Source organism: Neltuma alba, unplaced genomic scaffold, assembly GCF_004799145.2.
Source record: "Neltuma alba isolate B1F8T4 unplaced genomic scaffold, ASM479914v2 tig00011371_pilon, whole genome shotgun sequence".
In the NCBI taxonomy this organism is placed as follows: domain Eukaryota; kingdom Viridiplantae; phylum Streptophyta; class Magnoliopsida; order Fabales; family Fabaceae; genus Neltuma; species Neltuma alba.
In genome coordinates this window covers 160,979-182,221 of record NW_021636066.1, presented here as the reverse complement: position 1 = coordinate 182,221, position 21,243 = coordinate 160,979, and the positions used below count along the sequence as shown (strand labels likewise).

General features: G+C 31.7%; 2 protein-coding genes across 7 annotated transcripts; both read right to left on the bottom strand.

The window, feature by feature from the left end:
* Positions 1 to 8,101: 8,101 nt before the first annotated feature.
* Positions 8,102 to 11,713, bottom strand: LOC114712534 (two-pore potassium channel 1-like). Its single transcript, XM_028897088.1, has 3 exons — positions 11,617 to 11,713; positions 9,285 to 10,221; positions 8,102 to 8,450 (listed from the first exon to the last, which is right to left on the bottom strand). Exons 2-3 carry the CDS (start codon positions 10,181 to 10,183, stop codon positions 8,291 to 8,293), a joined length of 1,059 nt encoding a protein of 352 aa, XP_028752921.1. The 5' UTR covers positions 10,184 to 10,221; positions 11,617 to 11,713; the 3' UTR covers positions 8,102 to 8,290.
* A 4,418-nt stretch (positions 11,714 to 16,131) lies between these two features.
* LOC114712543 (DNA-directed RNA polymerase I subunit RPA12-like) lies at positions 16,132 to 20,033 on the bottom strand. Of its 6 annotated transcripts, none has more exons than XM_028897103.1 (7): positions 19,944 to 20,033; positions 18,649 to 18,846; positions 18,122 to 18,280; positions 17,142 to 17,182; positions 16,843 to 16,902; positions 16,686 to 16,742; positions 16,132 to 16,487 (listed from the first exon to the last, which is right to left on the bottom strand). In XM_028897103.1, the coding sequence occupies exons 3-7, from the start codon at positions 18,237 to 18,239 to the stop codon at positions 16,413 to 16,415; spliced, it is 351 nt and encodes a 116-aa protein (XP_028752936.1). In that variant the 5' UTR covers positions 18,240 to 18,280; positions 18,649 to 18,846; positions 19,944 to 20,033; the 3' UTR covers positions 16,132 to 16,412. The 6 variants fall into 6 exon arrangements, with proteins under 6 accessions (XP_028752936.1, XP_028752935.1, XP_028752934.1 ...); XM_028897102.1 differs by having other exon boundaries at positions 18,122 to 18,264; XM_028897101.1 differs by having other exon boundaries at positions 18,122 to 18,261.
* Positions 20,034 to 21,243: the final 1,210 nt, after the last annotated feature.

Genomic DNA, 21,243 nt, shown 5'->3' with positions numbered 1-21,243 from the left:
TTTTTTTTTCTTTTTATCAGGTCCTTATTGTTTTACTTTATTTTTAATTAAGTCCTTGTAGTTTTTATTCTTTATTCTATAAATAATAATATTCTAAAAATAAATTAGCATAAAAATCTTATGTTAATATTCTTTTAAATTTTTAATTAAACAAATATATTATTTATTTTTCAATTCTGATTTTTATAATTATAAAATTTAAATTATAATAATAAAATTTTCTAAAATTAGAATATAATTATAAATAATTTATATTTAAGTATAATTAATTATTCTGATTAATTATTAATTACTAAATGATTACATTAATTATTTTGTCCAATTATATAATATTAGTTTAAAATGAAATTAATTTTAAAGAATAAAGTTAATAAGTAATTTTTTAAAAATGACAAATGACCTAATTAAAAAATAAGTGAAACTATAAGGACCTAATAAAAAGAAAAAAAATAGAGGGACCTAAGTAAAAACATGTAAAATTAAAAGGATTTGATAAAAAAAAAGTTTTAAGGACCTAATTAAAAATCAGATAAAATTATAAGGACCCGGATATTAATTATCCATTTTCAATAGGTACCTTTACTTTATCCATTGGTTTACAAATTGCGTTTGAAAGGCCATCAAATTAAGCCTTCACATGACTGCACTATTTTTGATAAAAGTGGTAAGCTTCTCAAGAAAGAAAAGGCTTACACTCCCCTATGTCATTTTGAAAAAATTTTAGGGCAGACGTATGCGTAAAATAGTATGGTACATTCCATTTATTTGATTTGGTATTTTAATTAATAGTTTTGAATATATTTTTTATGCATATTTTAATTAAATTAATTTATTTTAATTATTATCAGTTCAACCTGATCTGTAAACCACTGTCTCAACGGGTTTAGTGTTTGTTCCAATTTTTTATTCTCTAGGTAAAATAAAACAAGTAGAAAAAAGAAGTAAATCTTGAAAAAACAAATAAATGGCATAAAAATAATAGCTAGTATAAAAAATAATAATAATTAAAAAAAAACAGGTCCACCTCTGAGACGTGTTAACAGATATAGCCAATCTAGGAACTGAACTTCTCTCTCTCTCTCTCTCTCTCTCTATATATATATATATATATATATATATCTTTTATATTTTAAACCAAATCAAGCCTAAGTTTCGTATGAATGAAAATGGGAGTATATGAGTTCGATCCTCTTCTCATTGGGTTTCTTTGAGTTTTCAAAATTTTGCAATCAATAATATTTAGATCAATTTTCTTATAAATATTATGTTAAGTTTTCTAATTACATATGCTTCTACATCCTATTTTTTTCATGTGGGTCTAGGGTTAAATAATGATATAATAACTTTAGAATAATTAAACAAAAGAGCATTCATAATATCTTTAGAATAATGTGAACAGTAACAAATAGCAGATCATGCATATATTCGATGGTTTGGAACATAATAGGGATTGATTTATATAACTTTATTATCACACTTATTTTTATTTTCCCTGAAAATGTTTGCCTTATTCCTTGTCCGTTCTATTTAACAAAAATGAATCAAATATATTGGCTTCCAGAAGTCGTGATTTAAGAAAAAACAGAGATCTAAGATTTAAACATGTTTACGAAAATGCAATTACCATATTTACATATGTGTGTGTGTGTGTGTGTGTGTTTTCAACGAGGTTCTTTTTACAAAAAAGAAATATAGAGTATCTACATATATATTTTCGATGAGGTTCTTTCCGACTTTAGCAATGCTTGAGAAAGGGGCCGGCCTTCAGTAGCAAGCAGATGTCAGGGTTAAATTACATTTACAAAATCTAATACTTAAAAATTATGTAACTCCTTTGCAGGTGGTAAAATAAAGCAAGCAACAACCAAAAAAACAAATAAATGGCATAAAAATAATTAGTTAGTATTAAAAAAATAGGTCCACCTCTTAGACCTGCTATAATAGATATAGCCAGTCTAGGGAGTGGACTTTTCTTTACACACACACATATATTCGAACAGTTCCTTTTTCCAACCAAAAAATAAAAAAAGATTATCCACGTGTATATCATATGGAATGTTTTTTCCTATTTATGAAAGTATTTTCCTGTTTCCTTCGATGCCTGAGGCTTCTCTCTATATAAGGAGCAACGACATTGGGTTGTGGCCCATGCGCCATACCTTAAGCATTCCAAGTTTTGAAGTTAGAGAGACAAATGGCTGTGGCTGTCGCTCCGGAGTTAGTTGAGGTATTTCGCGTGCTCTACAAATGCTGTTAGATTTTGAAAGTCAATTAATTCATCTCGTTTTCTTCTGTTCCTTTTCTTTTTTGGAGAAATTTCGTATTGAACTTTTTGAACCTTTCAACTCTATTTATTATATGTGCGCGTATTCTATCATTATAATACTCGAAAGAGAGAAAATTAATAACTGATATATCTTATATGGCTTTTCTTGTTGCTGCCATCTTCAAAAGTTGTTACCAGTGGTGGCTAGTGGAAATCCTGTAGCGTCGGGGCTTATGCTCGGAGTAGGAGCGGCAGCTGCCGCTTTGGCACTGCTGAACACCAGCAGCACTAATAACAGCAACAACAACAATAACTGTCCCTGTCCCTGTCACAAGGCAAGCTGTGTTCTTTTTCCTTTAACACCGCTTTCCATTATGTGTGCGTGTTAAGTTAGTTGCTGTGTTACAAGGACATTAGGTCATTTGAAATTCAAATGGTATTTTGCCTTTCTATTACTTCCTTTGACTGCAGGTGGAGCGTTTGTGGAAGACGATTAAGCCCGAAATTAAAAAAGCAATAAAAAAAGTGTTAACGAAGCCATTAGACCCAATAGCAGAGAAAGTAGTAGATGATGTGATAGCAGAGATTGAAAAGGCAATAAACGACTGTCACTGTCACGACAAGGCAAGCCGTGTTTTTATTTCTCAACCATGTGTGTGTTAGGTTAGCTATTCTTGGATTTTGACGAACACAGGGATTTCGAAATACTACGTTCCATGTATAATATAAGAACTAATTAATTAATTAGAAGACATTAAAAAAATTAAATAAATTATTTTAAACTATTATATATTTTTTTTTCTAAAACTAATTTACCTGTTTACAAACTGATATATAATATAATAATATTATAAGTATTTTAGAGAGATTATGTAACATATTATATAATTCTTAATTTTTTGGGTTAAGATATAAATTTGTCTCATAAGTTTAAAATCGTAACAATATTGCTCATGTCGTTAAAAATATTAACTATTAAAGTCAATATTTTAACAGTCATTTTTTTTTAGCAGGGGGTAATATTATCATGATTTTAAATTTATGAGGCAAATTAGCTCCCAAAAAAACTTTCAAACACCCAAAACTTTTGAGATAAATTTACACCATAACCCTAATTTCTACGTACTAGTGGAGGAACCAAATACAATAATAATACACTGCACTAACTAGTTATTGCTTTTGTACGTTCTTACCTACCCTTGGTTTGTTTATTTTGCTTGTTTTGATTGCAGCTGAAGGAGAAAATAAAAAATATAATAAAAAAAAATAAGGAGGAATTCAAGAAAAAACTAAAAGAAGCAGTTGGTAGATCAGCCGAAGAAATAGCAGAAGAAGTGACAAGCTACATTGAACAGGACATAAAAGACAAGTTGCTGGCATGCAACTGCTGCGGCCAGGCAAGCCATCTTTTTATTAATTCAACTTCCATTATTTTCTTGTGTGAGAGAGGTTTAATTATATAGTGAGAAAATTGTTGGGGTAATATTGGTGAAACTTAGGGGGTGTTTGGCAATTGCTCCAGAAGTGTTTCTGGCCCCAAACCAAGGTTTGGGTTTAGTGATTGTCAAACACCTTGAAATTTCTGAAAACCATGGTTTCAGCCAAAACTTTGGTTTTGGCCAGCCAAATCATGGTTTTCGGATAAGCTACGCTGCTTCACTTCTAAGATGTATTTTTCTGGTTGTTGGCGGTGAAAAACAGGAACAGTCGAAATCTATCTCACTCCTTCGCAAAAACAAGAACACTCTTCTGCCTCACTCCTTCGCCGTCGCCCCTTCACTCGAAATTTCTCCCCCACAGATTTGGACCCCACAACCTTCTCTCCGAGGACGCTCCTCTGCTTTTAGAACAAGTCTCATGCACCATACTGTGGGTGTCTCTTGGCTGTGGCTCTGATGGACGGCGGCAGCAAGATATACAAATGGTCATACATAGAATCGGTAGCTTTTAACCCGAGCATGGGGCCGGTGTAGGCAGTGTTGGTGGAGAAGGAGGAAGCGACGGTGAAGCAAGAGGGAGCGGGGAGGCTGCTGGTTCAGTCCATCGCGCCCAAGTGCCAATTCAAGACGGTGCTTTGCAGCAACACCCCAAGCTGATTTTATTGTACTATTTATCCACCCTTAATTTAAAGGAAAAAAATAAAATAAAATCATTGCACTATTTCAGTAGTTATTATGTTTATAATACAAATCCAATGTTATACCTAAAAATTTAATTTTACTTGCACACGAAATGAATAAAAATAAAAAGTTGGCCAAAAAATGGTAAATAATAAGAGGATAAAATATACATTTAGCCTTTTAATTTTGTACAAGGTTTCAATTTGGTCCTTTAACTTTAAAAAGTATACTTGCAATCCTTTAGTTCTTTTTTTTTTTTTGAAAACATGATGATATTAAGATCTTAAATATTGATAAAATATTCTCAAATGCTAATATATTAAACTTAGTTTTCAAAATATCCATGATTGTCACAAAAAACCATCATTAAAGTCTAATAATTTTGGAGTTAAAATATCAAATATATGTTTTTTAAAGTTAAAGAACCAAATTAAAACTTTGTACAAAGTTAAAAGCCAAAAAATTATGGGATTTCATGTTTCAAATCTTTAAGAAATAATAATTTTTTTATTGGCAAAATAAATCATTTTCCAAAAAACATATTTAATTGTTTTGTAAATATATATACACATTAATTATTTATTATTTATATTATTATGTCTTATTTATTATGTTGACAAAATATATATTATTAACAAATTTATTAGTTCAAATAAACATATATTATTAAATATATCTTATATGTAATTATCATTTAAACTTATGTCTTTTTTAGTAATTTCTGCATAAAAAAAACACTTCTGACAATAACTATCCAAATACTCTCAGTTTATCAGAATTATTTTTTCAGAAAATCTATTCTTTCAAAATTTATTCTCTCCAGAAGCTATTCTCCAAACCGTGGTTTGGCTTCATCCAAAACACCCCCTTAATGTCTCATGCTTGAAAGGGAGTTTTAACAACACTGAACAGCTTATTTTGAAAAAATTAGGTTGTCTTTCAAGATGAATATTATTATATATCCTCATCAATAATCACTCAGACTTTCAAATAATTCAGATAATATCATTTTTTTTAAAAAGACTAAGGAATCATTTCTTAAAGAAATTAACCATTCAGGACTCAAAAGTATAGTCTCTTCTTATTATCATATTATATATTTTTCCATCAAGAAATTAGGGTTTATAGTATTTAACAGTGCCTTAAGAGCTTTTTTTTTTCTGTGTTTCTTACCTTTGGTTCGTTTGATTGTAGTAATTGCAGAAGAGAGGATAAGGAAGAAGAAGATGGCGAACCGAGCAAGAGGAGCTGTACGCGTGTCCATGCATGGTTGGCTCCCAAGCCTAGGAAGCTCATATCAATAATAATAACAATAATAAATCTCTAATAAATAAATAAAAATAAATGTATTGTGGAAATAGAAGCCAGTATATGGAATATACTTGGCCTGCTCTATCTATACCCGTGTGTGATTATTATAAATAATAGAGGCAGATATGTATGTGATCTTTTAAATCACGAATAAAACTTTGCTTATGTTGAGATTCGATGGCTTTTTGATAAAAATGCTCCGCACAATAAACAATATTACCCAGATCTTATGGAAGAAAAAATATTAACCTAAATACTATATTCAAACTACTCCTTTAGGACATGAATTTTGAAAAAACGACAAGAACGGGATCTTCATCATTTTTTTTATAAAAAAATAGGAAAAATTACAACAAAGTCCCACACAACACTAAAAAAAAAAACGGGGTATTAGTAACGGAATTTAGCGACGAAATTTTATTCCGTCGCTAATCCCTCACATTCTAGTCAAAGTTGTATGATAATAGAATTATAAAATTTAGTTGAATTTATTATAATTACAACTGACTTTTATATCTTGCCGAGATAAGCCTAATGTGCTTAACTAATAGCTTGATTTGAGTATGAACTCAACAAATGGGAGTGATTCAGTGGCAGCTAAATTACAGAAAATATATTTTATTTTACATGGTTATACTGGCTTGAATGGCCTGTTGAATGATAAATATAGCCATGATCACATCCTCCACATCTATATTAAAGATTAAGAAAAAGTGTCATATGCAGATTCCTGAGCTTCAAGCTGAAATTATTGTTTGAGATTCCAATCTATCCTATGGAATTTTGGAACCCAATTCTAGTGGGGATGTAAAGCTTATGCACTAACTTATAATGGACTAAATTAACAACATATTTTATATATTCTCATGCTAATTTCTTCCTGATGCTGGTTGGTCCATTCTGTGTGTTTTGTTTTGACATGCCATGTTGTCTTTCTTTTCTAGGTATAAATTCAAATTCAGGATACCTTCATACTTCTTGTTTGTTATCCTAAGGGAATACTGTTGACTGTGATACTACCTTTGATTCTTAATATAAGAACTAGTTTGACATTTAATTATTTGGTCCTAAATATGGCATCTCAATCCACTTTATCTATCATAGTTATCTATTTTCTTCAGCGTAGTTCTTATGGTAGTTACACATTAAATTTTTCATTAAATAGTAGTTCTAACTAACACACATTATTAGAAAGGGTTATTCTAGGAAAAACAACACTTATTTATTACAAATAACTAACTTAACTAATTTTTCTAATCTACTCAAATTAATCAATTGATTCTTATATTAAAAATCAGAGGTAGCATTAAGCTTATGTCTCCACCTAGTTTCTTGTAAGTTGGCTTTGTTGGCTGCAGCCAGGATCAACTGCAATTGGGTTGAAGATAAAAGAGAGTGTTGTCCTTGCAGTTCAAAGGCACAACACTTCACCGCTGCAACTTTGTGCAGGTTAATCTTTTGAATCAATGTTTTTTCTTCTATGTTTTTTGATAAAAGAGACCTTCTCTATTTATCCTAAACAAAATTTAGAGAATGACTCAAATATAATGAGAACTCTCGTTCTTTCCTCTATCTTTTGAGTTTTCACATTTATGTCGTTGTAATTTTGACGATTCCACTGGCGCACTCAAAATGCTATTTGCCTACCAGCTTTGCTGTAATTGTGCTTTTGGTTGAGTTTGGACAAGTTTCCCCGGCAATCAACATAACCTGATTCCTTGTATTTTCGTACTTGAGTGTTTCATATGTGTATATTCAGGTGTGAGGATATAATTTATTTTTATGAGAATATGTTTAAATGGAGAACAACTTTTAATTTTTAGCATAACCTGATTTCCCAGAGAAGCCAAATTTCTCCAGTCAAATAATGGATATATATTTAATCAAGAATTTTTTTTTGAAAAAATGCCAATTACGCAGTTGCAACATAGAAACTGACGCCGTAATATATCCATTTTCAGTATCAATCGCTTGATAACTGATGCCATAATAGCTACTTTTTTGCTACTCCTATTTCTACTACACCTCATAGTAGCAAAAATGCATTTTGAACTGACACCAAATACATTAGTATAAGGTTAGAATCCTTGAGCATAACAACGTGCAAGATGAAGAAGTTGAGAGTTAAAGAATTGATGACCAAGAATAACGATCCTAAACAGTCACACGCGTAATAATGCTTGGCATTTTAAGAACTGACTAATAAACAATGAAAACTTTGTAAAATATAAAAACTAAATAGTTGAAAATACAAAGAAGAATTTACCCATACTTGGTCATGAGACCATGCATAGATAGTATGATTATAGCATTACCAAAATTTCATAGTCATATAATCTGGACTTCTTCATGATTTCATCTAATCCAATATTTAATGAAGCTGGAAGAAGTAAGACTACTGAAATTCCAGGATCAGGGGTCATAATTAATAAAACCTCGCCTGAAGCCATAATCAAAGTATGCATTAGGGCGGGAAAATGTAAGTTACAGCTCAGATATTTACAAAGAAATATCAGGAATAAGGTGAGAAAACTAACTTACAAGCAGCATGTAAGTTCATTTTGTACGTGTGAAACTCTATAATTATGAGTGTCTAAGATGGACGAGGTGATTGAGCAAGAGCTATATCAGAAGGTGAAAGAGTACCAGACTGATCAACATCAAGCTCCTCAAACTCTTGCATTACAAGTGAGATATCTTCTTGAGTTATCTTCCCCATCTCTTTGAGCTTATAGATAATGAACTCAGCAACCCTAAAAGCAGCAACAAAAAAGAGATTTACTTGAAATGAATTAATGAAACTAAAATCATTCTTAATTGGTCAGATTCTTTGAAAGGGAACATCATCCTTAAGAAAGATGTTGAAAATTCTGGAATCCTATTTCAATATATCAACAATCCAGAATCAAAAATCAAGCAAATTAAGTAAATATTCATCATTCCTTTACTTTGAATTTATGAGTTGCTCAAGAAAAACCCATCCCCATGTTATAATAAATCATACCGTATGCGAATTTTAAATGTGACAATGATGAACTTGACAGAAAGACTAGTTTGAAATGAACAAGATCCTTTTAATAAGCACTTTGTGCACTAAAGAAATCGAGGACTAGAGCTGAGTGGGTTTGTAAATTCTGGATCGAATTGTTAGTCGATTTTTGTACTGCTTATATTTCGTTTGTTACAACGCGTTCTTAGGTTTCACTCGGCAAATTCAACTCTCTTATAAGAAAGAAAACACGGCGAAATTATTTTTGGATAGAATTGACTATATAAATGACTTGCAAGTTTCTACAAAAGTTTCTTATTTAGTAGTTAAAACTGACAAATTCACTCCACCAACTTTATCAAAATTGCAGGAAAATTATATTCTCATGGAAATAAATCTTGGTCAAACCCAGGCTCTACCCCTAGCTTGGACTATTCTTAATCTCCAAGGATAGGCCTAAATCAAAATGTGCTTGGGTAGGTTTCTAGGCTCCGCGCTTAGAAGTCTGTTGGGCTTTAGATCAAGCCTAGCCCAACTCATGACAAGACAGATAATATGAACTACCGACAACCAAGGTTTCGAAGAATAATGAACTAACCCAACATTTCCATCATCATCAAGATCTGCTGCCTCCAAGTCTGCATTGGTTGTCCTCCGTGTAAGAACCATCTTAGAGATTTCCTTTTGTCTTTTTTCAGTGTTCAGCTCAGCAATGTAAAGGAAAAGCTGACCTAAACAAATAGTACCCATCAATATCCAAAACACAGCAAAGACTCTTCCTCCTTCACTGGAAAAGCTTTTATCACCATAACCCAGGGTTGTTATTGTAGAACAAACACAATAGAAGGCATCGATAATATCCAACTTCTCAACAGCAACTAAGAAAATTGTCCCCGTAACAATGAGCGCTAAGAGCAGGGAAAGTACCACAAAAAATTTATATATCGTCTTGTTGACCTCAATCTCCTTTAGGATATCAGTTGGACCAACTTTATCTTTCCTATGCAGAGCTTTGACTAGCAAAACTTCCTGCTTTTCAACCAAGTAGTCCGCTGCTTTGCTTAAGATTAAACCAACTAGTGCCATTCCTGTGAATACAAAAGCACAGGCAAGTAGTTTTGTAAGGTCACTATTTGGCACAAGGTCTCCGTATCCAACTGTGGTCATCGTGACAATTGTGAAGTACAGAGCATCAAGGAACCCCACTGTTTTCTTCCCTGCAATCTGGTGCCTGACAAGATAGAAGATCACAAGTCCAATACTTAAATACCCTACAAGATATATAGCCACCTTTAGAAAACTTGGATGTAACTTCCCAAATATGGACTCAGAACGCTGAATTGAGCCAATATCAGTTTTCTCAGGTAGATCAAGATTAGCTAGAGGAGCACTTCTAGAACGGAGAACCCTTCTCCTGCCAACCTGGCCGTTTGTTTTTGGAGCTGCTAGGTCTGGTAATTGTCGAACCAAGGGCTCCCTTGCATCATTACTGGCCATGTAGACAACTTAGAAAGGGAGGACAAATATCAAAAGACCTGCTTCAGTTACAGAAGGGTAAGAATTAGCAATAGCAATCAATTATGTGGAAAAATACAGACAATGAATATCTATCCATGCCACAAAATCTTGTGATGCCAAGGGTATTGAAGTTATGGAGCATATAATTCATAAAACACCAGTTGCAACGTCTCCTACAAAGCTTCACTGAAGCAGGATCTTCAGAAAACAACATGCTTTTATCTGTAGTTGAGTAGCATAAATACAAAACAAGACAGTTTACATCATGTCATGGATTAGTTCAACCTAAAAGCAACAGCTGATGAGCAAAGGCTGAAAAATAAATTTACTATAATTTTAACATGCTCCTTATGCAGAAGTTTGTTGGACCTTAGGAGTAGATAAAGCAAACACTCACATACCATGCGCTGAAATCTCATTTGATTAAGAAAACTGGGGTAGCAAAGGGTAGCAAAGATCGTACACTTCACCACTTAGTTAAAGCATACAGGTTATGACACCAGAGATGAAAACACAAATTAAAATTCAAGCTGTTTAGCAGATGATCATAAATAACAATACATCAGATACAGCATAAGCTAGACTATATATTTCCTAGTTACTAAAAGAGAATAAATCTTTTTAAATTTGAAGATGACAACTCGAGAAGTTTTTCTTTATCTTAATTAGTATAACAACAGAAAACATTTGGAATTGCAGCAACAGAGAGAGCATAATGATCTTTTTCTCTTCCCATTAGGCAAAAAAGTATGACGGCTATGCAGATGAAGCTCTGTATGTAGACAATTGGGAAGCGAAACAACTAAGCAACAGAGTTAAAAAATTTGTGAAACACCATTCAATCTTCCTGCCTCAAAATCCGTATGAGATTATAATATATATACATATATATATCGAAAGCTCTATGCCTTTTTTATTACATCAGCTTTTGTTTAGGCCAACTTCTAAAGCTGACGAATGAGAAGCTAAATCATGGGGGCTCGATCTGACCCCAATCAGGTGAATATTCCCGAGTTCATGCCTTCAGAATCGTGAGTTATAAGAGCAAGAAACATTGAAGAAACCAAAAAAATACAAGAATCATCGACTGCATATCAAAACTAAAACTAACCACAAAAAAGCTTCTCTCTCTCAGCTATGTCAAAGGAGCAGCATCAATTATAGGATAAATCGAATAAGTTAAGATCCAGCTTTTAAGACACAGAATATTCATGATGCTACACAACTTCCAAATTGCAAGGGATTTCGAAAAAAGGGAAACTCTTCTGCTGAAAAGGCAAAACGAAGTTTCAAGCAACTAATTAACTTCCAGAAATATACACTCAGAATCTGCAGATTCTATGCCAGAACCGAAAATAAATCCCTAAGAATCAAAACCATCATGAAACTGATGTAAGGAATGCGGATTCTACCTTTGGAAGAGAAAGCGAACGCAGAATCTTCAGAGAGCTTCTGAGGTTCGGACAGATCCAGGGGAGGGGAAGGCCAGTGGATAGTTCACACTTCATTTTGGAAAAAGAACAAATATTATTAATCATTATCAGTTTTTTTTTTTTGGCCACCATTCAATATTTATTGACTTTTAATATTATTAATCAAATTCTGTTCGTTTTTCAAAAAAATTAACAGAATTTGACTTTAAATTGAAATTCTAGTTTTGCTGTCCAACTCTGTTCAACTTTTAGAGATCAGTTTACATATATCATTTGAGAAAGTTTTAATTTAATAAATTTTCACATTTTGACACAAAAATAATATTAGCTCTGGTCGTTTATATAACATTTTGTTTGATTTTTATTTTGATTCTAAATATAAGACCACAATCCACTCTATCTCTCATATTTATGCATTTTGTTTCAAGATAGTCCTTCTAACAATAAGAGTGCTAGCCAATACATTTGATTAGTAAGGATAATTTAGGAAAAACAATATTTATTTATTATAAATAACTAACTTAACTTATTTCCTTAATCTCCTCAAATTAGTCAATTAATTATTATAAATAGGACCAGAAGTAGTATTAATCAAGTTGGGACAATATATATACCACATCCAGTCTTAAATATAAGATCTAATGCAATGTCCAAGCAACATTGTCAAATGAATACAAAAAATATAAGTCAAAATAATACAAAGGGGGAAAGATAATGATCAGTTCACTTGTAAACTGGGTCATCAAATTTAGAAGACAAAAAAAAAAAAGAGGGTCAAGCTGCGAAAGAATTGGCTCATTTGACTTCTTTACCAGATTAATTAAGAAATTGATTAAAAATTAATACTACATTGGATTAGAAAATGTCCCATTATTATTAGTAATAGAATCGGTGCATTTGACTTTCAAAATTGACTGAGTACGAAATTTGATTTAAAACGAGTCAAATAAGTTCGAGAATTGATTTAAAAAATTAGACCTATATTAGTCTGAAACTGTAAGTGTCAAATTAGACGAGACTGTGATCAAACAATTAGTAATTTAGACATTAATTTTTTATTTTTCATTTTAAAATTCAAAAGATAAAAAAGAATTGACAAGAAAAGTGTATAAAAATTAGTAAAAAGGAACAGAAAGTATGAGACTCGAATTTTTTTTTTCCTTCCTTTTCTTAAAATAATAATAAAGTTATCTTAAATAATAATAGTAAGAATGTTGAAGTAAATACAAAACTAATATATGGAGAATGTCAGTCTTCTTAAAACAAGTTTTTGTTCTCTTGCTCTTAGTCTCATTGCAGCAGTTTAAACGTTTGGTCAGATTTAATGATATAATAACTCGGGTGAAAAAGACATCGATGGTCCCTACTACTCTTTCGAATACTCTCGAATGCGGGAGACACAGCTGAGCCAATGGTTCTAAGGGAAGGAAAGAAAAATTATTATTAACAAGTCTAAATAACAATTTAAATAGTTTATAATGACAAATTTCAGAATAAAAATTAATAATTTTTAAAACGTATTTTGTAATTATATTTTTTTAATTAATACCTCTGTGTAATTCTTCCTTGTATATATGTTGGGGAGCTGCACAAGTGAGCCAATGACATCACCCCCGGCTTAGGCTTTTTCACACCAAAGCTGGTTGTAGGGTGTATTTGGATAAGCGGTGAGAAAAGTTATTTTTTTTTCAATCTGACTTTTACAAAAGTCAGATAAGGTGATGTGATTTATGTTTGTATTAATTTTTGTAGAAAAGTCAGTTTGAGAAGCTGAAACTTATTTAGATGAATGATAAAAAAGTAAGTTTACATACAAAATAACTGAAAAAGATATAATTTTATTAAGTAATATTATAATAGTAAATTCTAAGCAATAAAATAAAAAACAAAAGATATCTTTTTTTGGAAAAAAAAATATAAACATTAAGTAAATAAATGAAAAATAGCATGGTGCTTTTTTTTTTTCAATTTTACGTTAGTATTTACTTTTGCGATAATTTATGTTCAGTATTTACTAAAAAAATATTATCCTTTATTTATTGTTCTATTTTTACAGCATGTGAATGTCAAAAAAAAAGTTCATGTCTAATATCATCATCTCTTTTCTTCTTTTTTTTTTTTTCTCTCTTACACACACCACCGTCCCTCACCCCCAACTGCTCATCACTCCAAAAGTCAAAAAAAGTAGCTTCTGCGCAACAGCTCATTAGATCCCATAAGCTCATCACAAAAAAAAAGTCAATCCAAACAACTTCAAAATCCCAAAAGTAGCTTTTACCAGTGGAGACGTACGTTTAGGCTATGAAACGTGATGTCAAACACAGCCGTAATGAGATTCCATTCTATCACCTCCTAGGATTTCCATAGGTGATATGACAATTGAACCTGCAAACCATATTACTAAAATAAACTAAAATATACATTTAGTTTTTTTAATTTTATAAAGAGTTTTAATATAGTTCTTTAATTTTAAAAGTACACTCTTAATCGTTTTATTTTAAAATTGTTAACAAAAAGTAATGACATTGGAATATTAAATGTTAATAGAAAATTTTTAAATGCTAATATATTAAGCTTAATTTTCAAAATAATCATGATTATTTAAAAAAAATCATTTAAATCTAATGATTTTAGGGTTGAAGATGAAAAGTATGTTTTTTAAAGTTAAAGAATCAAATTGAAACCCTCTATGAAACTAAGAGACCAAATGCATATTTTAGCCTACTAAAATAATGCTCGTCTGGTCCTTAATATATGAATTAATTATTGAGTTGATTTTAATCCTAAATATAAGACATATTTCTCATATTTATTAATTTTATCTAAATTACTCCTATGGATACTCCCCAATCATAATCAAGTAGAAAAAAGAGAAAGGATATCGAGGAAGATGATTGTGATATTTTAAGAAAAGTATGCCATATTTTTTATAATTAACTAACTTACCTAACTTTCTTAATCTAATTAAATTAGTTAAATAGGTCTTATATTGAGGACTGAAAGAGTACAAAATAATCAAATAATACTCGTTCCACTTCTATTTATAAGCTTCAAATTGGAAAGGGGTGTGGTTCAATTTATAAGTTTCAATTTGAGTTTATCTTAACATTTAAAAAGTTTTTCTCAATTTTGCTATTAATTATTTATTTTCTCTTCTTATCACGTTTTTCCATACATTCTTTTTTATTTTTTTCTTATTTATTGTAAATGTATATTTGAAATAAAAATATATTCATAACTTTTTTATTGTTGTTAACTAACTTTAATTAATTTTTCACCATTCGCAAAATAGTTCTTTTAAAATCATAATAAAGATGAGTAGTTATTTACAGCACTTTATCACAACTCATTACTTATTTACCAAAATAAAATGTTTTAGCAAATTTCACATATGGTTAATTTATTTTTCAAAAAAAATTAATCTTTGATTCCTCAAACTTTTAACTCATTTCTAACTCAATTCTTTAATCTTAAACTTTTAACTCAATTATAACTTAATCTCTCATTCTTTCACTTTTCATATTGTTATCCCTCACTGAGTTATGAGTCATTCATGTGGCAAAAATAGCTTCCAAGTGAGCTCCCCCAGGATTTTATTATTATTTTTTTAATAAAATTTAAACGAAAGAAGTAAACAATCTAACTGCGGGCCCCCAACGCTGAAGCTGTGGCCGCCGGCCACCTGCGGAGGGTCAAACCCAAGATAGCTGGTCGAGCCGACATTTTTTCCATTGTGAGGCGCATTATCATAAAAACGGAACATTTCCTAATTCAATTTTAGAATGTGGACTGATTTAAGATTATGCAAATTTAAATCACTGATATGAAATTTTTAAATTTTAGAGGTATTTATTTGAAATTTTTCCCATAATTTACGTCGAAGTTCCAAAAAATTCATTCGCTTGACATGATTTAAAAATAAAGTTTCGTGACAAACACATACAGTTTAGAAGAAAATTATTATTCATGTTATTCTTAAGCTGCTTGTCTAGATTGTCTTAGATACTAAGGACAATTAATTTAATATATTGCACTTTGTGAAACATAGAGAAAATTAAAATAACTTTAACTTGCAACGTAACAAATTTATTATTTTTCTATTTTAGCCAAAGTTTCAAAATAGGTGCATATGTGCCATCTTTTGACACAAATAACGCCCAAGTCCGAGCATTGTGAGCCCTATTCAAATAAAGTTCTCTTAACATCACTTTTAATCAAAAACAAAATAATATTATATGTAATTATCTCATAATTACGATTATTGCCCTTTCTATGTACAGGATAGACAATAAGTGCGGTTAAAACCAGCAAATAAATAACATACAAGGTAGCTTTGCATGATAATGTGACCAGATAAAGAAAGGCCATCCATACAATCAGGGATCCATGGGAATATTCTTTAGTTGAAAGAATAATTAACTTCTAATATTCATGCAACGCAAACCTATCAGTTTAGCTCACTCCACGATCATAAACAAGGAAAAGAAAAATCAATTTAGCTAAACCATTACTCTATTTTCAAGGAAATCTGTATAACAAAAGGACCCATCTGTGCATTATTGCCCCCGGAGGGTCAATGTTACCAAATCACTTCGTCAATGTTCCAAGTGAACAATATACTGTGAATATGATATGGCACAAATGGTCAAAATGAGTAGGATAAATTCTCACCTCAGTCATAGGCAATGCTTTATATTCCCCTTATAAGTCATTTAAGATTTCGCTTGGTATATCTTCTCAGGAAAATCTTTTGAACTAAATATCCACTAGTATTCTTAATTCTCCTGAAACTGGTGGCCACAACGGGTGCAGGTGTAAAAAGTAGTTTGCCCTTCATCAGCTGATCGCATCTGCAAATTAAAATTAGAATGTTACGAAACTTATAGCTAAACTTGACCCTTATATAAATAATATGAACACCTTTGCGTCATAACTAGAGTTGATCCTATGCCTTATGCATACTCTGGGAATTAAGTCCCAATATTTATTACTAATGAATAGTGCGGCTTGCTAAAGTTGATAGATGGATAGATAGATTCTAATAATACCTGTCTGGTGTAAAAGTTAGCTTCGCCATGACCACATTTCTCACATTTCTTGTTCACCTATCCAACGAAAAAGAATACATCAATACAAAAAATAAGCAACTATTGATCCAAAGGAAAGCTCATGCATGCCCTTGTATCAATCCTGTTGGCTCATTACCTTTGACAACTGGACCTTCTGCTCTTCCATTATAATAATTCCAAGCTCCCTTCTGATATCCTGCAAACAGAAGGGTACATAAAATTAGGAAATATCAGATGCAGCTTGAAGTTCGCTATAGTTGCATTTATGGTGCCACAGCAAATTTGCCACTTTGAAATCAAATTATCAACGTTCGTCAACATGTTGAAATAATTGATTTCAATTAAATTATCATCTAATTGGTTGAAACAAAACATACGTTCAAAGAAAATGAATACAAATTTGATCTGCAGCTTATCTAAAGTAATAAACCATACCTCAGCAGAAATTGTGTAACTTATTTCTTTTCCGCTTATATCTGAAGACAAGGACAATCAATTAGAGCATATTAAAAATCAGGGAAAGCAAGTTACAGTTACATAATGAACTTTTTAGAGAAAAATGGATATCGATGTACACTTGAAGCTCAAAACATGCGCGCATACAGTACAACATCCAAATCTGCAAACATCCATACACATATACACACTTAAACTAGCATATAGATTTCACAAGTAGTTTGGTGCTGTAAATTCATCACCATGCCTCTCATTTTTTTAAAGATAAATCAAGGAATACCTTCAACAGTTCAACCAAATGTATCTTCATTCAGTATATGGATCCTTAAAAAAAAAGAAAGAAAGAAAGAAAGAAAAAGAAACTCAAGCGCTACTTGGAAAAGCTTTTCAATCAAACATTAGATACTGGCTTTTTCCTTAAACAAAAAAAAAAAATTTAAATCAGATTTAGAATCCATATAACATAAGAGCTAGCAATTGTGAAAACTCAAAACTTAACACGAGCACACAATGTCAAGCACCAAATCATTGAGAGAAGAGAATGATCAATAAATTATCTGTAATGGGAAGTAAAATAAGTAGATAAGAAATCCTCTAGCTTTGAAGGATGATAAACATTCCAAAGGCCCTTGTTAAGCAACATGAACTTCATTTTTTTTTTTTTGGGAACATGCTGATTGCCAAGCTTATGCACAGTCAACTAAATACTGTAGATTGTGGTTTCAGGCACAAACAACCAGCCAAGTTGATATGAGCTTAAATTTAGCTGTTTAATTGGAAAACCACACTTTTAACATACCGAAAAGAAGGAAAAAGGGAGCACAGTTGTATAAGGAAACATGGGGATCTAAGATGCTCAAAAATGACCCTACCAGATGTTCGGTAAGACCAAAGACTATTTAACTTGCTAACAAATCAAGGATACAAACCGAACAGAAGATGAGGTTTAAAGGTTTTACCATTAATGTCGCGCCTAGTTTTGCACAACGGGCATTGTGCATACTTGGCAGAAGGAGCTGTCAGCATTGTCCCACACAAGTGACAGAACAGGAAATCTCGCCCTCGAGAATTGGCCATCAGATGCTCCTCCAATAATAATCTGCTGATAACAATTTCTCCTGAGGTATTAGAGTGATTGAAATTTCAGAGTGAAAAAGTCGACAATCAAGCATAAGATGAAAGAAGATAAGTGAAAATAATATGAAAGGAAAGCCCATGATCAAAAGCTTTTCTGGGTCTTGTTTGTAAAGAAGCATTAATAATGAGTTTATACAGATATCTTGTCTATTTGGCAAATCAGGTTATTGTAATCCCCTTAAAAAAACCATATTCTGCAAGCTAATTGAAAAAAAATTCACAGTGGAGAAAGAGCTCAAGTATGACATGGCTAGTTAATACGAAGAAGACAACGACATGGTTATAAGGTGCATCATTCAAATAATTCTCTCGTGTGTCACACTGAAGTTAAGTAAAGACAAGGAAATACCCACGTCTAGGCGATGGTCAAGCGAACGACTGAACTGATGCCGATAAGGAAGCCGCTGAGACGATGGTGCTCTGCTGCAGCTGCTCTGCCTCTCCCTCTCAGGCTGACGAGAAGCCAGGCAACGACCGCGTGAAGGAGGAGCGCCGGGAAGGGCGAACGGAGGAGCGTGACAGCCGCGGGTGGGCAACGGCGCGGGAACTGAAATTGTGAATTTTGTGAAGATGGGACTAGGGTTATTGAATTCAAATTCGCATCGAAATTTTCTTAGAACGATCAAAAAATTAATTATTTGTTATAAAAATAAGAGTATATAACTCTGTTTTTTCTTTTGGTGAAATGAGAATTTTAGAAAAAGAGTTGAGTTCACCTGCAATTTAAAGGCAGAAAATTATTTGAATGACACGACTTATAGTCATGTTAAGTTTTAAGATAGAAATAGGTCAGGTTTTCCTCTTGATGGGCTTTCCTCTTGTTAGGCTCAACTTATCTTGTAACAAATCAGTTTGAGCTGACATGTGACCTGTTAAAAATTTATTTTTTAAACTAAACCTGACCTATACAAAAGTGTGGCCTAGTCTGAAACCGTTTAAAAGTCAGAACTTTTCAAAAAAAACCACAAACAGGCTACCAGGTCTCCAAAGAGGTTGAAAACAGGCATTATCAATTAAATGCTCTGCTATTACTCCCTCCGTTTCTTATTATAAGAGACGAATAACCGAATTACGTCGATCAAAAAAACAGTTAAAATTAGTTAAGAACAATTAATGTGTAAAAAGTATAATTTTTTTCCTAAAAATGCCCTCATTAGTAAGGAGAGAGAGCATGAGAGAGAACAATGGTAAATTTTTAAAAGAAAGAGAAATGGGAAGGAGAGGGATTGTGAGTTGGAGACAATAAATATGGGTAAAATAGGAAATCAACACAAAAAATTAGAGACAACTTTTAAGTGTCTCTTATATATAGGAACATGCCATAAACATCAAATGTCTCTTATAATAAGGAACGGAGGAAGTATTAGTTAAGTAGTTTACAAACAAGATACAAAAAAAAAAACTATTCTATTGCAGGATTTGCAGCCTTGAATAAATCTACAATAACAACAGCGACAAAAAACTCAGATAAAAAGGGTGAAGAAATAATTAGCCGCAACAAAAACTCAGATTGGTTTTTTCTATTGCCATCCACTCGATTTCATTGTTTCTTTATTCCTATATCTTTTGCTGCCTTTGTTATTAAAAAAAAAAATACGCCTTTAAGTTATTCAAACAAAACTTCAACAAAAAACAGCAACTTACATAGAAGGAGGAGAAATCAGAATTGTAGCAAGTTTCAATTTCCAGACCAAAAATCACTGAGCATTTGGAGACTGGAGTCGAAGCATTCCATTTGTGACTCCCTCAATGGAGAAAAGTAACAGAAAACTTAATTATTGATGAGTGACGACAATTACCTACATGCTTCGCCCTTTCATTATTTACTCCTGCTACTTTGCTGCCTGCCGATTAATATCTTCATATGACTCAGTCAAACTGTATATGAAACTTGTGTGCGTATATATGTATATATACATATATATATATATATATTCATATGTGTAAGGAAAAAGTTTCAAGTCCGTTTGTCACTTCCAATATTCTAAAACGTCTCTAGAAAAATCTAGCACGTTAGCCTTGCTATTTTAGGCAAATAAATTGATTTTTTTATCGCCCTTTTTTACGTGAAAATATTCTATGTTTGGTGAATAAAAAATAGAGCATAGTAGAGGGCCTCAGTATGACAGGGCAAAATTAAAATTTGGGAAAATCCCAAAAAAGGTTCTTGGAATATGGGAAATGCCAGATTGGGTCTTTAAATTTCGAAAATAACAGAATGGGTCATTGACCCAATCTGTCATTTGTGAAATTCAGGCGAATTGACAATTTTGCCCTCATTTATTCATTCACTACAATGATTCAAGGAATCACTATATGAGTTTAGGTGTTACCTAGATTCGTATAGCGAATAACTATTCACTTTTTCATAGTCAGGTGTCTTGTTATTAACTACAACTAATGCTGTAATCACTAGAACAATGTAAGCATTACCTAGATTTGTGTAGAGAATAACTACTCATTTTTTCATAGTCAGGTATCTTATTATTGTCAGGTACCTTATTATTAACTACAATGAATCTTGTAATCACTAGAACAGTATAAGCGTTACCTAGATTTGTTTAGAGAATAACTACTCACTTTTGCTCAGGGGCAAAAATGTCAATTCGCCTGAATTTCACAAATGACAAATTGGGTCAATGATCCATTCTGTCATTTTCGAAATTTAAGGGCCCAATCTGGGATTTGGTATATTCCAAGGGCTTTTTCTGGGATTTTTCCTTAAAATTTTGCGCAAAATTTTGAATATCGTACATGAAATTAGAATTTGTACAGAGAAATTTAAATATGCTCAAATAAATTTGAACTTGATACAAGACAATTTGAATTTCCTGTATTAAATTCAAATTTGCTTACTCCATATTTATTTGTTTAAAGTATAATTTATTTAATTTTTTTAATAATATTATTATTCCCGAAGGCTAAAAAACATTTTTTTTATTTA

Bases quoted from the DNA above. Each gene is read 5' to 3' on its own strand.
- LOC114712534 (XM_028897088.1), bottom strand. From the start codon at position 10,183: ATGGCCAGTAATGATGCAAGGGAGCCCTTGGTTCGACAATTACCAGAC. The intron at 8,451-9,284 runs GTTAGTTCATTA...TGCTGCTTTTAG, and splicing joins GATGATGATGGAAATGTTGG to GGTTGCTGAGTTCATTATCT.
- LOC114712543 (XM_028897103.1), bottom strand. From the start codon at position 18,239: ATGGCCAATTCTCGAGGGCGAGATTTCCTGTTCTGTCACTTGTGTGGG. The intron at 16,903-17,141 runs GTATGGTTTATT...TTCTGTTTGCAG, and splicing joins GTTACACAATTTCTGCTGAG to GATATCAGAAGGGAGCTTGG. The intron at 16,743-16,842 runs GTAATGAGCCAA...TTCGTTGGATAG, and splicing joins AGAAGGTCCAGTTGTCAAAG to GTGAACAAGAAATGTGAGAA.